Source organism: Choloepus didactylus, chromosome 13 (assembly GCF_015220235.1).
Source record: "Choloepus didactylus isolate mChoDid1 chromosome 13, mChoDid1.pri, whole genome shotgun sequence".
Lineage (NCBI taxonomy): Eukaryota > Metazoa > Chordata > Mammalia > Pilosa > Megalonychidae > Choloepus > Choloepus didactylus.
The window spans coordinates 11,434,747-11,454,224 of record NC_051319.1 but is presented as its reverse complement, the minus strand read 5'-3'; the positions used below and the strand labels follow the sequence as shown (position 1 = coordinate 11,454,224).

Here is a 19,478-nt window from a genome sequence, read left to right as displayed (position 1 = left end):
TACTCAAACTTTCATTACTGATAAAAGTTTGCTACAAAAATGTTGTGAGACCACTGCTCTAGAGCACAGTCACATGGATTCCCACTGGAGTGGCAACAATTTATTTACATCAGGAAGCTGAGGCAGCCCATGACTGGGTTAACATGATGGGCCTTAACCAAAAGGATAATATCATCCTTGTATGATTTGTTTTGCACCAATGAAGCCTATCACAAGCCACAATTACAGTTTGTTGGACTTTACGAACTCTCCCCAATGTGCCCTGACTCTACAATAGTTAAAAAGAGGATGAAATACAAGTTTGTACACCCAGCGGGTAAAATACTAAAACAGAATACAGCACACACTATTAAGATTTCAAATCAAATCCTGTGACTACAGGACTTCATCTCTCTTGATTTGTGAAAGCTGATCAAGCCTAAGATTTGCCCTATGTGATTCATGTTTTTCTTGAGTTTCTAATACATCATTCATAACTTTCATTCAAAAAGATCAGAGTCCAGGGATTTTTACAAGAGTTAAACCAATTAAACCTGATCAACATTAGGCCAGTTGGTCATAAGAAAGAAGACACAAAAATAAACAAATGAAGGCTCTATTTTGCCAAGTTCTTTGCCACTTTAAAATAAGGATCACCTTTCTTCTAGTTTCGAATAATACATTCATCATTTCCTTCTAATGCCTCAGCAGAAGTACCTTTAGCATTCATTGTTCTACCAACAGTGTCTTCAAAGTGATCTAAGCCTTTTCTATCAAGTGACTCATAATTCTTCCAGCCTCTATCCACTGCCCAATTCCAAAGCCATTCCACATTTTTAGCATTTGCAATAGCAGCACCCCACTCTTGTGGTACCAAAATCTGTTTTAGTTTCCTGGGCTGCTCAAGAAAATACAATGAAATGTTCTCCATCCCATGATGCACTTCTTGACCAAAAGGGGGATGTGAAAAGAAATGAAATAAGTTTCAGTGGCTGAGAGATTCCAAAAGGAGCCAAGAGGTCACTCTGGTGGGTACTCTTACGCATAATATAGATAACCCCTTCTAGGTTCTAATGACTTGGAATAGCTAGCAGTAAATACCTGAAACTATCAAACTACAACCCAGAACCCTTGAATCTTGAAGATGATTGTATAAAAATGTAGCTTATGAGGGGTGACAATGTGATTGGGAAAGCCATGTGGATCACGCTCCCCTTTGTCCAGTGTATGGATGGATGAGTAGAAAAAGGGGGACAAGAAAAAAAAAAGCACCCAGTGATCTTTTTTACTTTAATTGTTCTTTTTCACTTTAATTTTTATTCTTATTACTTTTGTGTGTGTGATAATGAAAATGTTCAAAAATTAATTTTAGTGATGGATTCACAACAATATGGTGATACTGTGAACACTTGATTGTATGCTTTGTATGACTGTATGGTATGTGAATATATATCAACAAAATTGAATTATTAAAAAAATTAATAAAATAAAAAAATAATAAAATACCATGAAATGGTTTGGCTTAAACAATGGGAATTTATCGGCTCATGGTTTTGAAGCCCAGAAAGGGTCCAAATCAAGACATCTGACGATGCTTTCTCCCTGAAGACTGTAGGGTTCTGGGGCTGGCTGCCAGTGAGCCTTGGTTGCTGTGTCACATGACAAGGCACATGGTGGCATCTCCTGGTCTCTCTTACTCTTCTGGGTTCCGTTTCATCTCTTGCTTCCTGTGTCTCTCCTTCTGTCTCAATTTCATTCTGCTTATAAAGGACGCCAGTAATAGGATTAAGACCCATCCTGATTGAGGTGGATCACACCTTAACTGAAGTAACTTCACCAAAAGATCCAATTACAATGGGTCCACACCCACAGGAATGGATTTAATTTAAGAACATGTTTTCCTGGGCTATGTCCAGCTTCAAAACAGCACACCATCCACTACACACCTGCTCCTTCCCTGTGTTCCACAGCTCTGTGATGAGTACCCCACCCTCCAGTAGCCAAGCCAGAGAGGTGTGGGTCAGAAAGGCCTCCTTTTCCCTGACCCCTGATCACAAGTCCTGTGGACTCTGCCTCCTCCTATCACTTCACTCAGTCCCTTGCCTGTGTGTGCCTCTGTGAGAGGCTTTCCACAGCTCTTGCTTCAGCCATTTTGCAGTCTCCTCTCAGGAACTCCTACCTTCAGGTTCTCCAGACACCAATCCACCCTTCAAATTGCATGAGAGTTAGCCCACTACACTCAAGATGGTTCCCATCCTTCTTTGCTGCTTCAAGATCTCTGCCGCCAACTAGTTAAAGCCCAGACCTTCCTCCTGGCAAGCATACCCTTCCATCACCTGTCTTGGCAGACCCAGCTTCCCCCTTTTCTGACCCACCCATCCTCAATTTCTGCCACCCTGAACTTGTCAGTCCCAGGACACATAATGGCATCTCATGCCTCGGTTTTTTATATGGCTCTCCCCTTGGGCATCAAATACCCTACACCAGTGCCCTCTTTAAACACCTGCTCCAATGCCACTCAAATGTCAAAACCCAGTGAAGACCGTGTAATTTCTGAAACAGATTTTCTTTTGGAGTGTCTCCAGGACATATTCATATTCTAATATATTGTGTATATTATTGCATTTATCTCAATATATTAGGGTTGCTTTTTTTTTGCATGCCCTTTAAGCCTCTAGAAAAAGAATACATACTCCACTCAGCACAAAGTACATATTAAGCAAATACTTTGGATGCATAGGTGAATAAATGAATGGATCAAGAAATGAATTTCTGCAGGATACTTTGTTTCCCTCCCATTTCTTTCTTGAAAGCCATCCCTTTGACTCTTTTACTTTTAAGTCCTGTGCCTACCTGACATAAGCATTTTCACATACCTCATTGGTCTCATTTATGTCTTGCCACTGAGTTAGCAGCACCTGCACAGCAGGACTGTGACCATGTTTTGCAGCGAGGTGCAGGGCAGTGTTTCCCTCCTGCAACAGAGACATACTCGAGGTAGAATCTCTTCTACTGAGGAACATACCCTCCAACAACCAGGACTCAAATGAGGCTTCTGAAAGGCTTTATTTTGCCTAAAGTTGGGGTCCTGCATATGGCCACATTCCCCACACTTTTAAGTAAAATTTATAAAGTTTTAGATGAAAAGATATAGCTGTTTGAGCCAGTAGTCAAAATTACTCCATGCTCCTTGTTCTGCCTTTGCTCCTGATTTGCTTGCAAAAAAAAGGGGAAGGGAGGAGACAATAACAGTAATTTTACTGAAAAATATTGGGGAGGTAGTTTTAGCAATTTATATTTAAAAATTTTTAATATGCTATACCCTTTGACCCACAATCCCATTTCTAGGAATTTATTCTAAAAAAATATTCAAAGATATGCAGAGAAATGTAAATGTCTACTAGGGGCATTTTCCCTCCCCGAGTTAGGTAAAGCTGGATCTCAAGCTGACCTCAGGGGAGGAATGAAGAGGGTTTGAGTTGATAGTGGAAAACTCCACGTAGTCCATTGAGTTCACAAACATATACGGAGCTAAAACTGGCAATCTGGACAGTCCATTGCAAAAGTGAATGAATTTCACTTTGATATTCCAAGATTTTCTCTGACAGCAGTAACTATCGATTACCAATAGGTCATCACCAAGTCTATACAGCAGTTGTTACTCCTCTACTCCAACTGTTACTCCCCTTTGTCTGTTCTCAGCAAAGAAATAAAGGTCCCACTTACCTTGTCCTTTTCGGAAGTGTGCAGATTGAGGGAGATAAGTTTTTCTATCATTTCAACGTGGCCCCTCTCAGCCGCCAAAAGAAATGGCTTTCTTCCTTTCTGAAAATCAATCACAAACCTCCAACATTCATTGCACTCTTATTGAATATGCCAGGCAACTGACAAGGCTGTGAGCATATTAACCCAACATTCTGATGACTGTGAAAACCCTCCCTGTGTCCAAGGTGAGGGTTGAGGGGGCCAAGATGGTCCCTATGGTCATGGCATTCCAGGCCCTTCTTAGGGGAAGGTAATGACAATCTCTCCTCACCTTCTGACCTCTAAACCAGATTTGGTTCTGGGCTATCACCCAAAACTGTGGGGAACTCCATGTCAGGACAGAGTCACTTCTATGGGTACAGAAAAGGTCTTCCCAAGCACAAGGGAGGTGCTACATCACAGCAGACAATAAGCTTCCATTTCAAATGCAGCAAGTTTATGAACTTTCTGTATTTATTCAATAGCTCCTTTTTCTGTATTTATTCAATAGCTCTTTCATGCAACTATTTATTAAGAAGCTACTATATGCCAGACCCCTGTCAGGCAATTACACATCCCACTGAGACTTGCCTTACTGATAAAAATGTTCAAAACAGAAACTCTCTAGAGCTTAATATTCATGTGGCTTATTCAGACACGACATTTTGTCAACTGCTTCTTTCTAGGCCTTTCTTGCCCATATATTTATCTCCAGCATTCACTAGGAATCAACAGGAAAACTCTTGAGAACAGGTCAATATGAGATGGAATGGAGAAATGATGCATTATCCAGAGAGCATAGCTCAAGAGGGGTGTTTAGGTGTCATTTCTTGGGAAGGAAAGTTCAAATATAGAATTTTCAGATCATGGTGATTTCTCCAACTTTTCACATTGTAATTGGCAACTGCATTTGTGGTAGACAAACTGTCATCAAGAATAGTGAAAGGTCCATAGAAAATTTAATTTCTCAACCCAGGATATTTTAAAAGAGGAAAAGGTGGCAAAATGGAAGCAGGAGTATTTTCTTCAATTAAAGAGAAGAAAGCCTTCACAGTTTTGTTTGGCATGTTATAAGCACACACTTAATAAGACATCGACGATGTGAAAAAAAGATTCAAGAGGCCAAGCTCCTGGACCCAGAAGAAGCACCATCTCCAGCCACCACCATGGAGCCCACCCCACTGTCCCTCACCAAGGAGGACCTGACTGAAGTGAAGAAGGATGCTTGAGAAAATATGCGTGTGTACCTGTGTGAAAAAATCATAGCTGAGAGACATTTTGATTATCTATGTGAAAAAAAAAAAATACTCGGCAGAGAAGACACTGAAGAAATTTCTTGCTGTACATCAAGTAGAAAAAGGGCTGGGAAATTGTTAGACAATTTTTACAAGAAAACCCCAAAGGACTAGATACACTGGTTGAGTCTATTCAGTGAGAAAAAACACAGAACTTTCTGATACAGAAAGTTATAGATGAGGTGCTTAAACTTAGAAATACAAAACCAGAACATCTGAAAAGACTGAAATGTAGCAGTTGTGACCCTTTTCCAAATGGAGCTGCAAGCAACCTCTCTAGATCAAATCCAGACAAGAGTAATTTCTCTGAAAAGCTCAGAGCATCCACAGTTATATACCATCCAGAATGAGAACCCAGCACACCCCAACCCCCTTTTTTTTCCTACTGATTCGTCTCTGAATTTACCTGTTCTAGAAGTAGGCAGAACTGAAAATACCATCTTTTCTTCAACTACACTTCCTAGACCTAAAAACCCTGGGACTCCTCCTTTGCCACCAGAGCTGCAGTTAGAAGAAGGAACTTGTGGAAACTCTAGTGAGATGTTTCTTCCCTTAAGATCACGTGTTCTTTCGTGATAGTGATAGTTTATTATGCTTTTTAACTTTCTTTTAGTAACAGCAAAAAATGTTTTACAGCATATGAATCTTTAGGAAATCTCTGTAATGACTTCTTAACATTTGATACATGTATTTTTAATTACATTGGTATACTTTGTAAATAGAATTTTTTAGAATAAAAGAAGCATCTTTTAGGATAGCTAAATGTAAATCATGTTGATCATATACTTTTAGCATTTTCTACTTTTTAGTTTTTGGAGTATTTTAGTGTTTTCAGTGTATGTTTTTAAATTTTTTATGTTTTAATACTAATTTTAATAGGGAACATTTCTGTATATGAGTTTAGACTCTTAGGCTGAAATATTTCTTCTCAGTGTATTTGTGCTAGAAATTTTCAGGGCCTAATAGTCCTTTCCAACCACTGAGCCTTAAAGTTTCAGGATTAAGTTGCTGTTCCTCTTCAGTAAGAAAGCCAGTCACTGACTGGGAAAACTGCCGGTAAAGAGTAACTTTCCCACTTGATCAGGTTTATAGGCATTTACAGAGTCCCCTTCTGATGTTGGAAGAGCATCTACCTGGACTGTCTGATCCACCTACAATCTCAGTTTGCCAAAATTTATCTCTAATAAATCTTACTAATTAATACTACTTCCTTATGATTTTCAAATTCTTTGCTTTGTCATTTTCATTCCTCAAGAAAAATATCTTGGTATAACCTCAGTTATTACATGTAATTTTTTTATATTTTTAAAATATTTTTTCTATCCTTTTCATTCTCTTTTTTTTTTTTTTTTTTTTTGCATGCAACTGAAGCATTTATTTTTCAACTGTGATTTTATTTGCTTGGAAAAGTAGAAATTTAGTTTTTAAATTTGCTGACTCCATCTCTCCCTGGCATTTTCTCTTCAGGCTTCCTTTGCAGAAATAGACCCCAAATACTTTTGGAATAAATCTGCAACTTTAGAGAAACCTCAAGTAGAGGTGGATTTACCATGAATGAATAAAGCTTAAGTTCCGGGAGCTTCTCACTTTCATAGGCTGCTTTCAAGGCTCTGGGAAGGGGCCTAGAAGTGTGTTCATGTCTTCAAATGTTTTTCTTAAATTTACAAAAATATTATCTTTTAATGCAGTTTTTCTTAAAGAGGGCCACCCCAGTGAAATAAGATTTACGTTCCTGGCCAAAATCTTATAGTGTGGTGGGTAGTTTCTTATAGGCTCCTGGTCTCTATCTTAATAAAAGAATAATAAATTAGGTTAATTTAGAAAAATTTAGAAGAGGAATTTTGGGGCAATTGCCATTATCCTCCCACTATGCAAAACACCATTTATTCTACTTTGATTTGTCTTTAGGAAAAGAGCTGCTGGTGTAAAGAGTTTCTGGAAGGTTTCACAATGCTAAGTAAGGGGGAAGAAAATAATACATCATATTACATGGTAGAAAAGGCTGCCTCCTTGTCCTTTGGTGGAACATCAGTCTTTGAGGACAAAAGGACTGCATGACATGTCCTCTGAGCCTTTTCTTCAGGACTACAAGAAATGAGGGAAATGTTTGAAATGACTTAGGGGCCTTCATTATTTCCTTCGCTCCTTTAATCTCTCACATTTTGAGTAGGAATGTTTGGACCTAGATGTTTCCTATACTTGGCTTTGGTGAATAGAGTGGTTGCAGAGGATCAGGGAGCAAAGAGGATCCTTAGGGCATCTGAGGGCTCAGGAGAGGGTCAGCAAGATCCTTGAGGCCCTGTGTTGCATGAACCCAAACTCTAGTCCTCATAACCACACCATCACCAGGCAAGCTTGATAAAGCTTGAACTTGACGTACCCCAGGTTTAGGTAGCTTGGTCCTTCTACCCCTTGGTTCCCTATCCTAAGTGTGTTAATTTCCTCCTTCTCTTATCCCCCTTGCTTCTTACTGTGTTTTTTTTTTTTTTATCTTCATTTTATTGAGATATATTCACATACCACGCAGTCATACAAAACAAATCGTACTTTCGATTGTTCACAGTACCATTACATAGTTGTACATTCATCACCTACATCAATCCCTGACACCTTCATTAGCACACACACAAAAATAACAAGAATAATAATTAGAGTGAAAAAGAGCAATTGAAGTAAAAAAGAACACTGGGTACCTTTGTCTGTTTGTTTCCTTCCCCTATTTTTCTACTCATCCATCCATAAACTAGACAAAGTGGAGTGTGGTCCTTATGGCTTTCCCAATCCCCTTGTCACCCCTCATAAGCTACATTTTTATACAACTGTCTTCAAGATTCATGGGTTCTGGGTTGTAGTTTGATAGTTTCAGGTATCCACCACCAGCTACCCCAATTCTTTAGAACCTAAAAAGGGTTGTCTAAAGTGTGCATAAGAGTGCCCACCAGAGTGCCCTCTTGGCTCCTTTTGGAATCTCTCTGCCACTGAAGCTTATTTCATTTCCTTTCACATCCCCCTTTTGGTCAAGAAGATGTTCTCCGTCCCACGATGCCGGGTCTACATTCCTCCCCGGGAGTCATATTCCACTTTGCCAGGGAGATTCACTCCCCTGGGTGTCTGATCCCACGTAGAGGGGAGGGCAGTGATTTCACCTTTCAAGTTGGCTTAGCCAGAGAGAGAGGGCCACATCTGAGCAACAAAGGCATTCGGGAGGAGGCTCTTAGGCACAACCATAGGGAGGCCTAGCCTCTCCTTTGCAGCAACCGTCTTCCCAAGGGTAAAACTTATGGTAGAGGGCTCAACCCATCAAACCACCAGTCCCCTATGTCTGTGGTCATGTTAGCAACAATTGAGGTGGGGTAGGCGAATACCCCTGCATTCTCCACAGGCTCCTCAAGGGGGCACTACATCTTTTTTTTCCTTGTTTTTCTTTTTTTTCTTTAACTTTCCCTTCTTTTTTTTTTTTATCATCATTTTATTGAGATATATTCACATACCACGCAGTCATACAAAACAAATCGTACTTTCGATTGTTTACAGTACCATTACATAGTTGTACATTCATCACCTAAATCAATCCCTGACACCTTCATTAGCACACACACAAAACTAACAAGAATAATAATTAGAGTGAAAAAGAGCAATTGAAGTAAAAAAGAACACTGGGTACCTTTGTCTGTTTGTTTCCTTCCCCTACTTTTCTACTCATCCATCCATAAACTAGACAAAGTGGAGTGTGGTCCTTATGGCTTTCCCAATCCCATTGTCACCCCTCATAAGCTACATTTTTATACAACTGTCTTCGAGATTCATGGGTTCTGGGTTGTAGTTTGATAGTTTCAGGTATCCACCACCAGCTACCCCAATTCTTTAGAACCTAAAAAGGGTTGTCTAAAGTGTGTGTAAGAGTGCCCATCAGAGTGACCTCTCGGCTCGTTTTGGAATCTCTCTGCCACTGAAGCTTATTTCATTTCCTTTCACATCCCCCTTTTGGTCAAGAAGATGTTCTCCGTCCCACGATGCCGGGTCTACATTCCTCCCCGGGAGTCATATTCTACGTTGCCAGGGAGATTCACTCCCCTGGGTGTCCGATCCCACGTAGGGGGGAGGGCAGTGATTTCACCTTTCAAGTTGGCTTAGCCAGAGAGAGAGGGCCACATCTGAGCAACAAAGAGGCATTCAGGAGGAGACTCTTAGGCACAAATATAGGGAGGCCTAGCCTCTCCTTTGCAGCAACCGTCTTCCCAAGGGTAAAACTTATGGTAGAGGGCTCAACCCATCAAACCACCAGTCCCCTATGTCTGTGGTCATGTTAGCAACCATCGAGGTGGGGTAGGCGAATACCCCTGCATTCTCCACAGGCTCCTCAAGGGGGCACTACATCTTTTTTTTTTTCCTTGTTTTTCTTTCTTTTTTTTTTTTTTAACTTTCCCTTCTTTTTTAAATCAACTGTATGAAAAAAAAGTTAAAAAGAAAACAAACATACAATAAAAGAACATTTCAAAGAGACCATAACAAGGGAGTAAGAAAAAGACAACTAACCTAAGATAACTGCTTAACTTCCAACATGTTCCTACTTTACCCCAAGAAAGTTACATAATATAGCAACATTTCTGTGAACTTGTTCCTACTATATCCATCAGAAATTAACAGACCATAGTCATTCCTGGGCATCCCCAGAACGTTAAATAACTTATCTGTTCTCCTTGGATTATTGTTCCCCCTTCCTTAATTGCTCTCTATTGCTAGTTCCCCTACATTCGACATTATAAATCATTTGTTTTACATTTTTCAAAGTTCACATTAGTGGTGGCATATAATATTTCTCTTTTTGTGCCTGGCTTATTTCGCTCAGCATTATGTCTTCAAGGTTCATCCATGTTGTCATATGTTTCAAGAGATCGTTCCTTCTTACTGCCGCGTAGTATTCCATCGTGTGTATATACCACATTTTATTTATCCACTCATCTGTTGAAGGACATTTGGGTTGTTTCCATCTCTTGGCAATTGTGAATAATGCTGCTATGAATATTGGCGTGCAGATATCTGTTCGTGTCACTGCTTTCCGATCTTCCGGGTATATACCGAGAAGTGCAATTGCTGGATCGAAGGGTAACTCTATATCTAGTTTTCTAAGGAACTGCCAGACTGACTTCCAGAGTGCCTGAACCATTATACAGTCCCACCAACAATGAATAAGAGTCCCAGTTTCTCCACATCCCCTCCAGCATTTGTAGTTTCCTGTTTGTTTAATGGCAGCCATTCTAATCGGTGTGAGATGGTATCTCATTGTGGTCTTAATTTGCATCTCTCTAATAGCTAGTGAAGCTGAACATTTTTTCATGTGTTTCTTGGCCATTCGTATTTCCTCTTCAGAGAACTGTCTTTTCATATCTTTTGCCCATTTTATAATTGGGCTGTCTCTACTACTGTCATTGAGTTGTAGGATTTCTTTATATATGCAAGATATCAGTCTTTTCCCAGATACATGGTTTCCAAAAATTTTTTCCCATTGAGTTGGCTGCCTCTTTACCTTTTTGAGAAATTCCTTTGAGGTGCAGAAACTTCTAAGCTTGAGGAGTTCCCATTTATCTATTTTCTCTTTTGTTGCTTGTGCTTTGGGTGTAAAGTCTAGGAAGTGGCCGCCTAATACAAGGTCTTGAAGATGTTTTCCTACATTATCTTCTAGGAGTTTTATGGTACTTTCTTTTATATTGAGATCTTTCATCCATTTTGAGTTAATTTTTGTGTAGGGGGTGAGGTAGGGGTCCTCTTTCATTCTTTTGGATATGGATATCCAACTCTCCCAGCCCCATTTGTTGAAAAGACCATTATGACTCACTTCAGTGACTTTGGGGGCCTTATCAAAGATCAGTTGGCCATAGATCTGAGGGTCTATCTCTGAATTCTCAATTCGATTCCATTGATCTATATGTCTTTCTTTGTGCCAGTACCATGCTGTTTTGGCAACTGTGGCTTTATAATAAGCTTCAAAGTCAGGGAGTGTAAGTCCTCCCACTTCGTTTTTCTTTTTTAGAGTGTCTTTAGCAATTCGAGGCATCTTCCCTTTCCAAATAAATTTGATAACTAGCTTTTCCAAGTCTGCAAAGTAGGTTGTTGGAATTTTGATTGGGATTGCATTGAATCTGTAGATGAGTTTGGGTAGAATTGACATCTTAATGACATTTAGCCTTCCTATCCATGAACATGGAATATTTTTCCATCTTTTAAGGTCCCCTTCTATTTCTTTTAGTAGAGTTATGTAGTTTTCTTTGTATAGGTCTTTTACATCTTTGGTTAAGTTTATTCCTAGGTACTTGATTTTTTTAGTTGCTATTGAAATTGGTATCTTTTTCTTGAGTGTCTCTTCAGTTTGTTCATTTCTAGCATATAGAAACATTACTGACTTATGTGCATTAATCTTGTATCCCGCTACTTTGCTAAATTTGTTTATTAGCTCTAGTAGCTGTATCGTCGATTTCTCAGGGTTTTCCAGATATAAGATCATATCATCTTCAAACAATGACAGTTTTACTTCTTCTTTTCCACTTTGGATGCCTTTTATTTCTTTGTCTTGCCGGATTGCCCTGGCTAGCACTTCCAGCACAATGTTGAATAACAGTGGTGACAGCGGGCATCCTTGTCTTGTTCCTGATCTTAGAGGGAAGGCTTTCAGTCTCTCACCATTGAGTACTATGCTGGCTGTGGGGTTTTCATATATGCTCTTTATCATGTTGAGGAAGTTTCCTTCAATTCCTACCTTTTGAAGTGTTTTTATCAAAAAGGGATGTTGGATTTTGTCAAATGCTTTTTCAGCATCTATTGAGATGATCAATTGATTTTTCCCTTTTGACTTGTTAATGTGTTGTAATACATTGATTGATTTTCTTATGTTGAACCATCCTTGCATGCCTGGAATGAACCCCACTTGGTCATGGTGTATGATTTTTTTAATGTGTCTTTGGATTTGATTTGCAAGTATTTTGTTGAGGATTTTTGCATCTATATTCATTAGGGAGATTGGCCGGTAGTTTTCCTTTTTTGTAGCATCTTTGCCTGGTTTTGGTATTAGATTGATGTTAGCTTCATAGAATGAGTTAGGTAGTGTTCCATTTTCTTCAATGTTTTGAAAGAGTTTGAGTAAGATTGGTGTCAGTTCTTTCTGGAAAGTTTGGTAGAATTCCCCTGTGAAGCCATCTGGCCCTGGGCATTTATTTGTGGGAAGATTTTTGATGACTGATTGGATCTCTTTGCTTGTGATGGGTTGGTTGAGGTCTTCTATTTCTCCTCTGGTCAGTCTAGGTTGTTCATATGTTTCCATGAAATTGTCCATTTCTTCTACATTATCCAGTTTGTTGCCATACAGTTGTTCATAGTATCCTCTTATAATTTTTTTAATTTCTTCAGGATCTGCAGTTATGTCACCTTTTTCATTCATTATTTTGTTTATATGGGTCTTCTCTCTTTTTGATTTTGTCAGTCTAGCTAGGGGCTTGTCAATCTTGTTGATCTTCTCAAAGAACCAACTTTTGGTGATATTTATCCTCTCTATTGTTTTTTTGTTCTCTATGTCATTTATTTCTGCTTTAATTCTTGTTATTTCTTTTCTTCTACTTGGTTTAGGATTGGTTTGCTGTTCATTTTCTAGCTTCTTCAGTTGATCCATTAGTTCTTTGATTCTGGCTCTTTCTTCCTTTTTAATATATGCATTTAGTGCTATAAATTTCCCGCTCAGCCCTGCTTTTGCTGCATCCCATAGGTTTCGGTATGTTGTGTTCTCATTTTCATTTGTCTCTATATATTAAGCAATTTCTCTTGCTATTTCTTCGTTAACCCACTGATTGTTTAGGAGTGTGTTGTTTAACCTCCAGGTATTTGTGAATTTTCTAAGTCTCTGATGGTTATTGACTTCTAATTGTATTCCATTGTCGTCAGAGAATGTGCTTTGAATAATTTCAATCTTTTTAAATTAATTGAGGCTTGTTTTATGTCCCAGCATATGATCTATTCTGGAGAAAGTTCCGTGAGCACTAGAAAAGTATGTGTATCCTGGTGATTTGGGATGTAATGTCCTGTATAAGTCTGTTAAATCTAATTCATTTATCAGATTGTTTAGGTTTTCAATTTCCTTATTGGTCTTCTGTCTGGTTGATCTATCTATAGGAGAGAGTGATGTGTTGAAGTCTCCCACAATTATTGTGGAAACATCAATTGCTTCCTTTAGTTTTGCCAGTGTTTCTCTCACGTATTTTGTGGCACCTTGATTGGGTGCATAGACATTTACGATTGTTATTTCTTCTTGCTGAATTGCCCCTTTTATTAGTATGTAGTGGCCTTCTTTGTCTCTCAAAACATCCCTGCATTTGAAGTCTATTTTATCTGAGATTAATATTGCTACACCTGCTTTCTTTTGGCTGTAGCTTGCATGAACTATTTTTTTCCATCCTTTCACTTTCAGTTTCTTTGTGTCCCTGTGTCTAAGATGAGTCTCTTGTATGCAACATATTGATGGTTCATTTTTTTTGATCCATTCTGCGAATCTATATCTTTTAATTGGGGAGTTTAATCCATTTACATTCAACGTTATAACCGTGAAGGCATTTCTTGAATCAGCCATCTTATCCTTTGGTTTATGTTTGTCATATTTTTCCCCTCTGTGTATTAATATCCTTTATTGTACCCATACCGAATCTCTTTAGTACTGAACCTTTCTCCAAGTCTCTCTGTCCTTTCTTTGTTTCTCTGTCTGTAGGCCTCCCTTGAGTATCTCCAGTAGGGCAGGTCTCTTGTTAGCAAATTCTCTCAGCATTTGTTTGTCTGTGAAAAATTTAAGCTCTCCCTCAAATTTGAAGGAGAGCTTTGCTGGATAAAGTATTCTTGGCTGGAAATTTTTCTCACTCAGAATTTTAAATATATCGTGCCACTGCCTTCTCACCTCCATGGTGGCTGCTGAGTAGTCACTACTTAGTCTTATGCTGTTTCCTTTGTATGTGGTGAATTGCTTTTCTCTTGCTGCTTTCAGAACTTGCTCCTTCTCTTCTGTGTTTGACAGTGTGATCAGTATATGTCTCGGAGTGGGTTTATTTGGATTTATTCTATTTGGGGTTCGCTGAGCATTTATGATTTGTATATTTATGTTGTTTAGAAGAATTGGGAAGTTTTCCCCAACAATTTATTTGAATACTCTTCCTAGACCTTTACCCTTTTCTTCCCCTTCTGGGACACCAATGAGTCTTATATTCGGACGTTTCATATTATCTATCATATCCCTGAGGTCCATTTCGATTTTTTCAATTTTTTTCCCCATTCTTTCTTTTATGCTTTCATTTTCCATTCTGTCATCTTCCAGGTCACTGATTCATTGTTCAACTTCCTCTAGTCTTCTACTATGAGTGTCCAGAATCTTTTTAATTTGGTCAACAGTTTCTTTAATTTCCATAAGATCATCCATTTTTTTATTTAGTCTTGCAATGTCTTCTTTATGCTCTTCTAGGGTCTTCTTGATTTCCTTTGTGTCCCGTACTATGGTCTCATTGTTCATCTTTAGTTCTTTGAGTAGCTGCTCTAGGTGCTGTGTCTCTTCTGATCTTTTGATTTGGGTGCTTGGGTTTGGGTTATCCATATTGTCTGGTTTTTTCATATGCTTAATAATTTTCTGTTGTTTTTGGCCTCGTGGCATTTGCTGAACTTGATAGGGTTCTTTTAGGATTTGTAGACCAATTGAAGTCCTTATCCTTAATTTATCAGATCTACAGCTTCGTGGAGTACACTTTCTCTAACTAACCAGCAGGTGGCGTCCACGAGCCACCTGTTCTCCACAAGCCAGTTCTCCCCTGCTTAGCCTTATTGGTGAGTGGGGGAGTGAGTCTTGTGGGGTCCAATTGGTGTACCAAGCTTGCGTGTGTAGTTGGTGTTGCCTGCCCTGTATATGGGGCGTGTTTCTGGGCAGTCAGGGAGGGGGGTGGTGGCCCTAACAATCAAATCTCCCTGGTGATCCTAGAGTTTTAAAGCTGCTGCAATAGTCTAATCCTTCAGTTCAGTCCTGCCACAGTTTGTCTCTGCCACTGACCCACAAGTCCTTGGTATTGGCGTATGGCTCCTGAGACTTGCAAGTGGGCCCCTCTTCTAGGCTGTGCACCCCGGGTCCTCTGTTGAGGGATGACTGTGCTATGTCACAGGTGAGTGCCGTCCCCCCAGGGCAGTTCTGGGCTGCTGGGCTGTGTAGGGAGGCTCCCAGTCTGCTGAAATGATGGCTGAATGGGGCTTTGTTAATTCACACTGCTCCACCTTCCCAACTCTGGGACAATCAGCTGAGGTTGCAGGGAAGGCTAATGTCCACGCCCAGTTTTGTGGTGTGTGCCTGTTATTTGAAGCACTTCCGTCACACTGGGTTGTCTTGGGTAGCTCTGGGCTATGTGGCTGGCGATGGGCAGGAGTGTTTCCTGTCCACCAGGATGATGGCTGTGAGCGGACACCCCCCTTTTCTTGGGAAGTTGTGGTGTTTAGTGAATTTTCTCAGCCACTGGATTATTGCCTTTTGTCTCAGAGCTCTCTTAGTTCTGCTCTTGACTTGACCTGCCCAAATTGAAAGTCTTTGAAGCTTTCTGTATTGGGCTTCTTAGAGTAATTGTTTTAGAAAAAGAAAAAAGGATTAAAAAAAAAAAAAAAAAAAAAGGGCCCTCCTCAGAGATCTAATGGGTTATTGAAATGCTAAGATACAAAGCAACCAGGGCCATTAAGGAAAGGTCCACAGGGCAGAGAGATCAGCTTTTCTTCGGGATTTGCATATGCGCCTCAGGGCCTGAACTCTGCCCTTCCCCTTTCTATGTTCACCAGAACTCCAAAAATCCTCCGCTTTTATTTTGGAGTTTTTCGTGTTGTTTTTTTTCTGTCTGTCTCCTCTCTGCTGGGCTGGCTGCTCTCAGATTCTCTGGTGTCTCGTCTCAGTCTATCTATGGTTGGAGTCTGGATCAGTAGAATGAGTTTCCGATAAGGGCTGCCACTGCAGTTCTCCCTTCTCCTTCCTGGAGCTGACAGCCCCTCCTCCCACGGGACTGAGCCTGGCAGGGAGGGGCGCGGGTCCCCTGGCCGCAAAAACTTACAGATTTCGCTGATCTCAGCAGTTCCACGTTTTCATGAGTGTTGTATGAAGTATGCCCAAAGTCAGATTGCTCTGTGGTGTCCAGTCCACACAGTTCCTGGCTTTCTACTTACTTTCCTGGAGGAGTAACTAAAACATACAGCTCACCAGTCCACCATCTTGCCCCGTCCCTCTTCATCATTCTCTTTTAATTAGGACCATTGTACAGTTGAAATAACTACAACAAATTGGGTGTTGTTTGGATGACAGTTCTGTTTTTAATATTATTTGGAACAAGCAGGCCATTACCTAGAATTTATCTTTTTTGTTATGTAAAAAAAATTAACTAATTTTACACATGTATAAATCCTGCACTATTGTTGTCATTTAAATTATAATTCTGTTTCCTAATATCTGTCTCATATATGTTTCTTCTATTAATTGCAAAAAGCAGACATGGAAACTTGTCAATGAAAATAAAGTTTTCCATTAAAAAAAGATTCAGGCCTCCTTGTAAGAAGGGTCTGGAATCTGAGATTTGTCATCTGATCTCTTACTAACACAGGGCAATGAAAAGATTGTGGTCACTGTTAACTTAAGATAACAGATCACTATTCCCCCAAAACTGGAGAAAAAGGAAGGGAAATGTTGAAATAATAAAAGGCATACACAAAATATCTACAGGGATCCATTCTTTGGAGATCTATATGGAAAATGGAGAAACAAACTGGTACCAAAAATTCACCTACTTTATCATTCTTGGGCCAGATGTGTTGCAACATACATCCCCAATCCTTCAAAATCTGAAGACTTGACTCTCTTCATCATTTTCTTAAAATCACTAAGAAAGGGCAAAGTGAAGAAACAGGCACTGCTTTGGGGCCACAATTTGCCTGCTTGGAAGTTAGGTACCTAACTGAAGACCATAACCTAGCTTGAGCCATGAACAACTCTTTGGAAATGATAGACCAAAAATTATTTTTGACTTACACAAATACCTATAGTCCATACAAACAAATCATGAAATAGGTATGAGATGCTGATTATATACTAGGTTAAAACATTTGGTCACACATACTTATAACTCATTCATTAAACTATACAACAATTATTGAGCACCTAGCTATACACCAGGTATTGTGCTGAGCAATAAAGTAGCCAAGTTGAAAAAATACTGCCACATTGTCAAGGAGCTCACAGTTCAATAGGAGAGATGGACACATAAGCAAGTAATTATAATGTCATGTAGTGATTGAGTACTGGAGATACATGGGGTACGGAAGTTAGCAGAAGAGTGTGCTTTTAGTTGGGGAGGTAAGTGACAAGAAGAGGTAGCGATGGCCTTTAAAGCTTGCTAATGCACTGGAATATGAGAAAACAATGCTTGTTTTTTGCTCAGCACCTTTCCCACTGGAGAACAGCCTCTCCCCCATTTTGTGGGACTAATTATAGGCTCCTGATTCTCCTGCCACCCACCGCCTGGCCAAGGTATTTGGTACAGGGATGGTCACATGCCAAGCCAGGCCAATCAGAGTCAACCATGGAATTTTTTCTGGCACATTCTATTTTTACTCTAGAGTCAACAACTAAGCTATCAGTAGCTCTCTTTCTCAGCTGATAAGAAGAGCCTGCCTAAGAATGAAACCATCACAGTGGAAATCTAGAGGTGAAAAGTGGAAAAAGAAATCAAGCACCCTGCTGACACAATTTGAACTCCTGAAGCTATTCATGCCTGGCTTTTTTAATTAAATGAGTCAATAAATGTCTCTTTTTTTTTCCTTAAAGTAGTTTGAATTGAGCTTTTGTCAATTTTGATGAGCAGGGCTTCCTTAAAGAAACTGCCCTTTCCCACAGAATTATGCAGAGAATGACAGCCATGCTTAGCAGAAAGTCCTTTTAGGTTCAACTAAATAGTCAGACTCACAAAATTATCATAAGCCACACTTGGCACCAGCCTACTCATAAGACGTAGGACACGAACCACAGCTTGTCAGTGTCAGCCATTCCTCAGCTGTCCAGGAGCCCCTCTTTCCCCCGCTGGGGGACAGCTCAAGTGCAACATGACAAGATTCACAGTGAGCGCATGTGGGAGACACCACAGTTCAGATGGCTCATGCCCCACAGGAACAAATATCTCCTGTAACAACTCCATGGGTACAGAGTCAAGGTCCCCACAGCGTCATTGCATTCAGGGAAGCCCAAAGTGTCACTTCCCCCTCAGGTATTTACAGTTCATCTGTAGTTTCTCTCAGGCCAGATGCATCTGACCAATTAACAGTTGTTTTTAATTGTAAGCAATGCTGATTAGTAACATACTTGATACTGTATTTATCTGGGGACATAGAACTAGAAAGTTAACCCATGTTTAAATTCTTATGCAGAAAGAAAAGGGGTTTTGCTAAGTTCTTTACCCGCAGAGATCCTAAATAATCCATGAAGGGGTTGTGCCCTAGAGTGGACATTTCTGCTTTTGCCTCTGGTTGCCTTTCTTCTAGTTACACACTTTGGTTTTCCTTTGGAGAACCCCCATCCTCCTGCAGACAGTGCTGTCACTTGTCAGGCTTCACCTTCTTCCCTCCTGCCACCCAAAATGATCACATAGCCCATGCTGTGATTAATTCAGGATTGGCCATATGATTCAAGCAGGGCCAAACAGAGTTGTTCCTAAGGCTTATATATGAACATTTGATGAAGAGGACTTTTCTTTCTTAAGGATCAAAATCCATAAGGATAAAAATTGAAGCTGCTGGCAGCTGTCTTTCCTACCACATAGAGAGTATACCTATGAATGATGCCAAAACACAGAGACTTGAAGAAAGAGAAAGAGCTGGATCCAGCCATGCCTGAAGCTCGATGCCAGATGTGCACTTCCATCCTTTTAGCTGAGAGTTAACAAATTCAAATTGCTTTTTTTTTTTTTGCTTAACTGAGTTTCAGTTGCATTTTTTTCAAGACAAGAATTTTAGCTAGTATGTGTTTATAAGTTTTGAGGACAGACACTGCTAGAAGTATCAAGGATCTGTTCAACTGTTAAAAGCCTGATCTTCATTGCTACAAAGCTTTCCATTTCTGCACAGCTAAACAAAGTAGCAAAGGATCTACCCACAAAGCCTAGTCTGATGAGAAATGGGAAGTTATGAGAAAAGACACCAGTTATCACAGAGGAAAACATCTTTTCTCTCCAAGAAAACAAATATTATGCTAAGCTTTGGATGCTCTTTAGAAATGTTATGATCAAGGAAAGAAATTCAAAAGCGAAATCTTATAAAATAAGGACATTTAAAGGTAACCTATATCTTATAAACAAATGTAGGATAAATGGCACCCGTCTACTCATAAGATGTAGGACATGAACACAGCTTGTTGGTGTCAGCCATTCCTCCTTA

At 39.8% G+C, this 19,478-nt stretch overlaps 1 protein-coding gene and 1 pseudogene across 1 annotated transcript in view; one reads left to right on the top strand and one right to left on the bottom strand.

Moving 5' to 3' along the window:
• Positions 1 to 19,478, bottom strand: part of ANKDD1B (ankyrin repeat and death domain containing 1B) — a 98,368-nt gene that overhangs the window by 25,325 nt on the left and 53,565 nt on the right. Inside the window, exons 6-7 of the mRNA XM_037801473.1 lie at positions 3,706 to 3,804; positions 2,856 to 2,954 (exon numbers count right to left, since the gene is read on the bottom strand). Of these exons, the coding sequence (XP_037657401.1) occupies positions 2,856 to 2,954; positions 3,706 to 3,804 (198 nt within the window). The remainder of the gene's footprint in view (positions 1 to 2,855; positions 2,955 to 3,705; positions 3,805 to 19,478) is intronic.
• Positions 4,890 to 9,538, top strand: LOC119508046 (annotated as a pseudogene).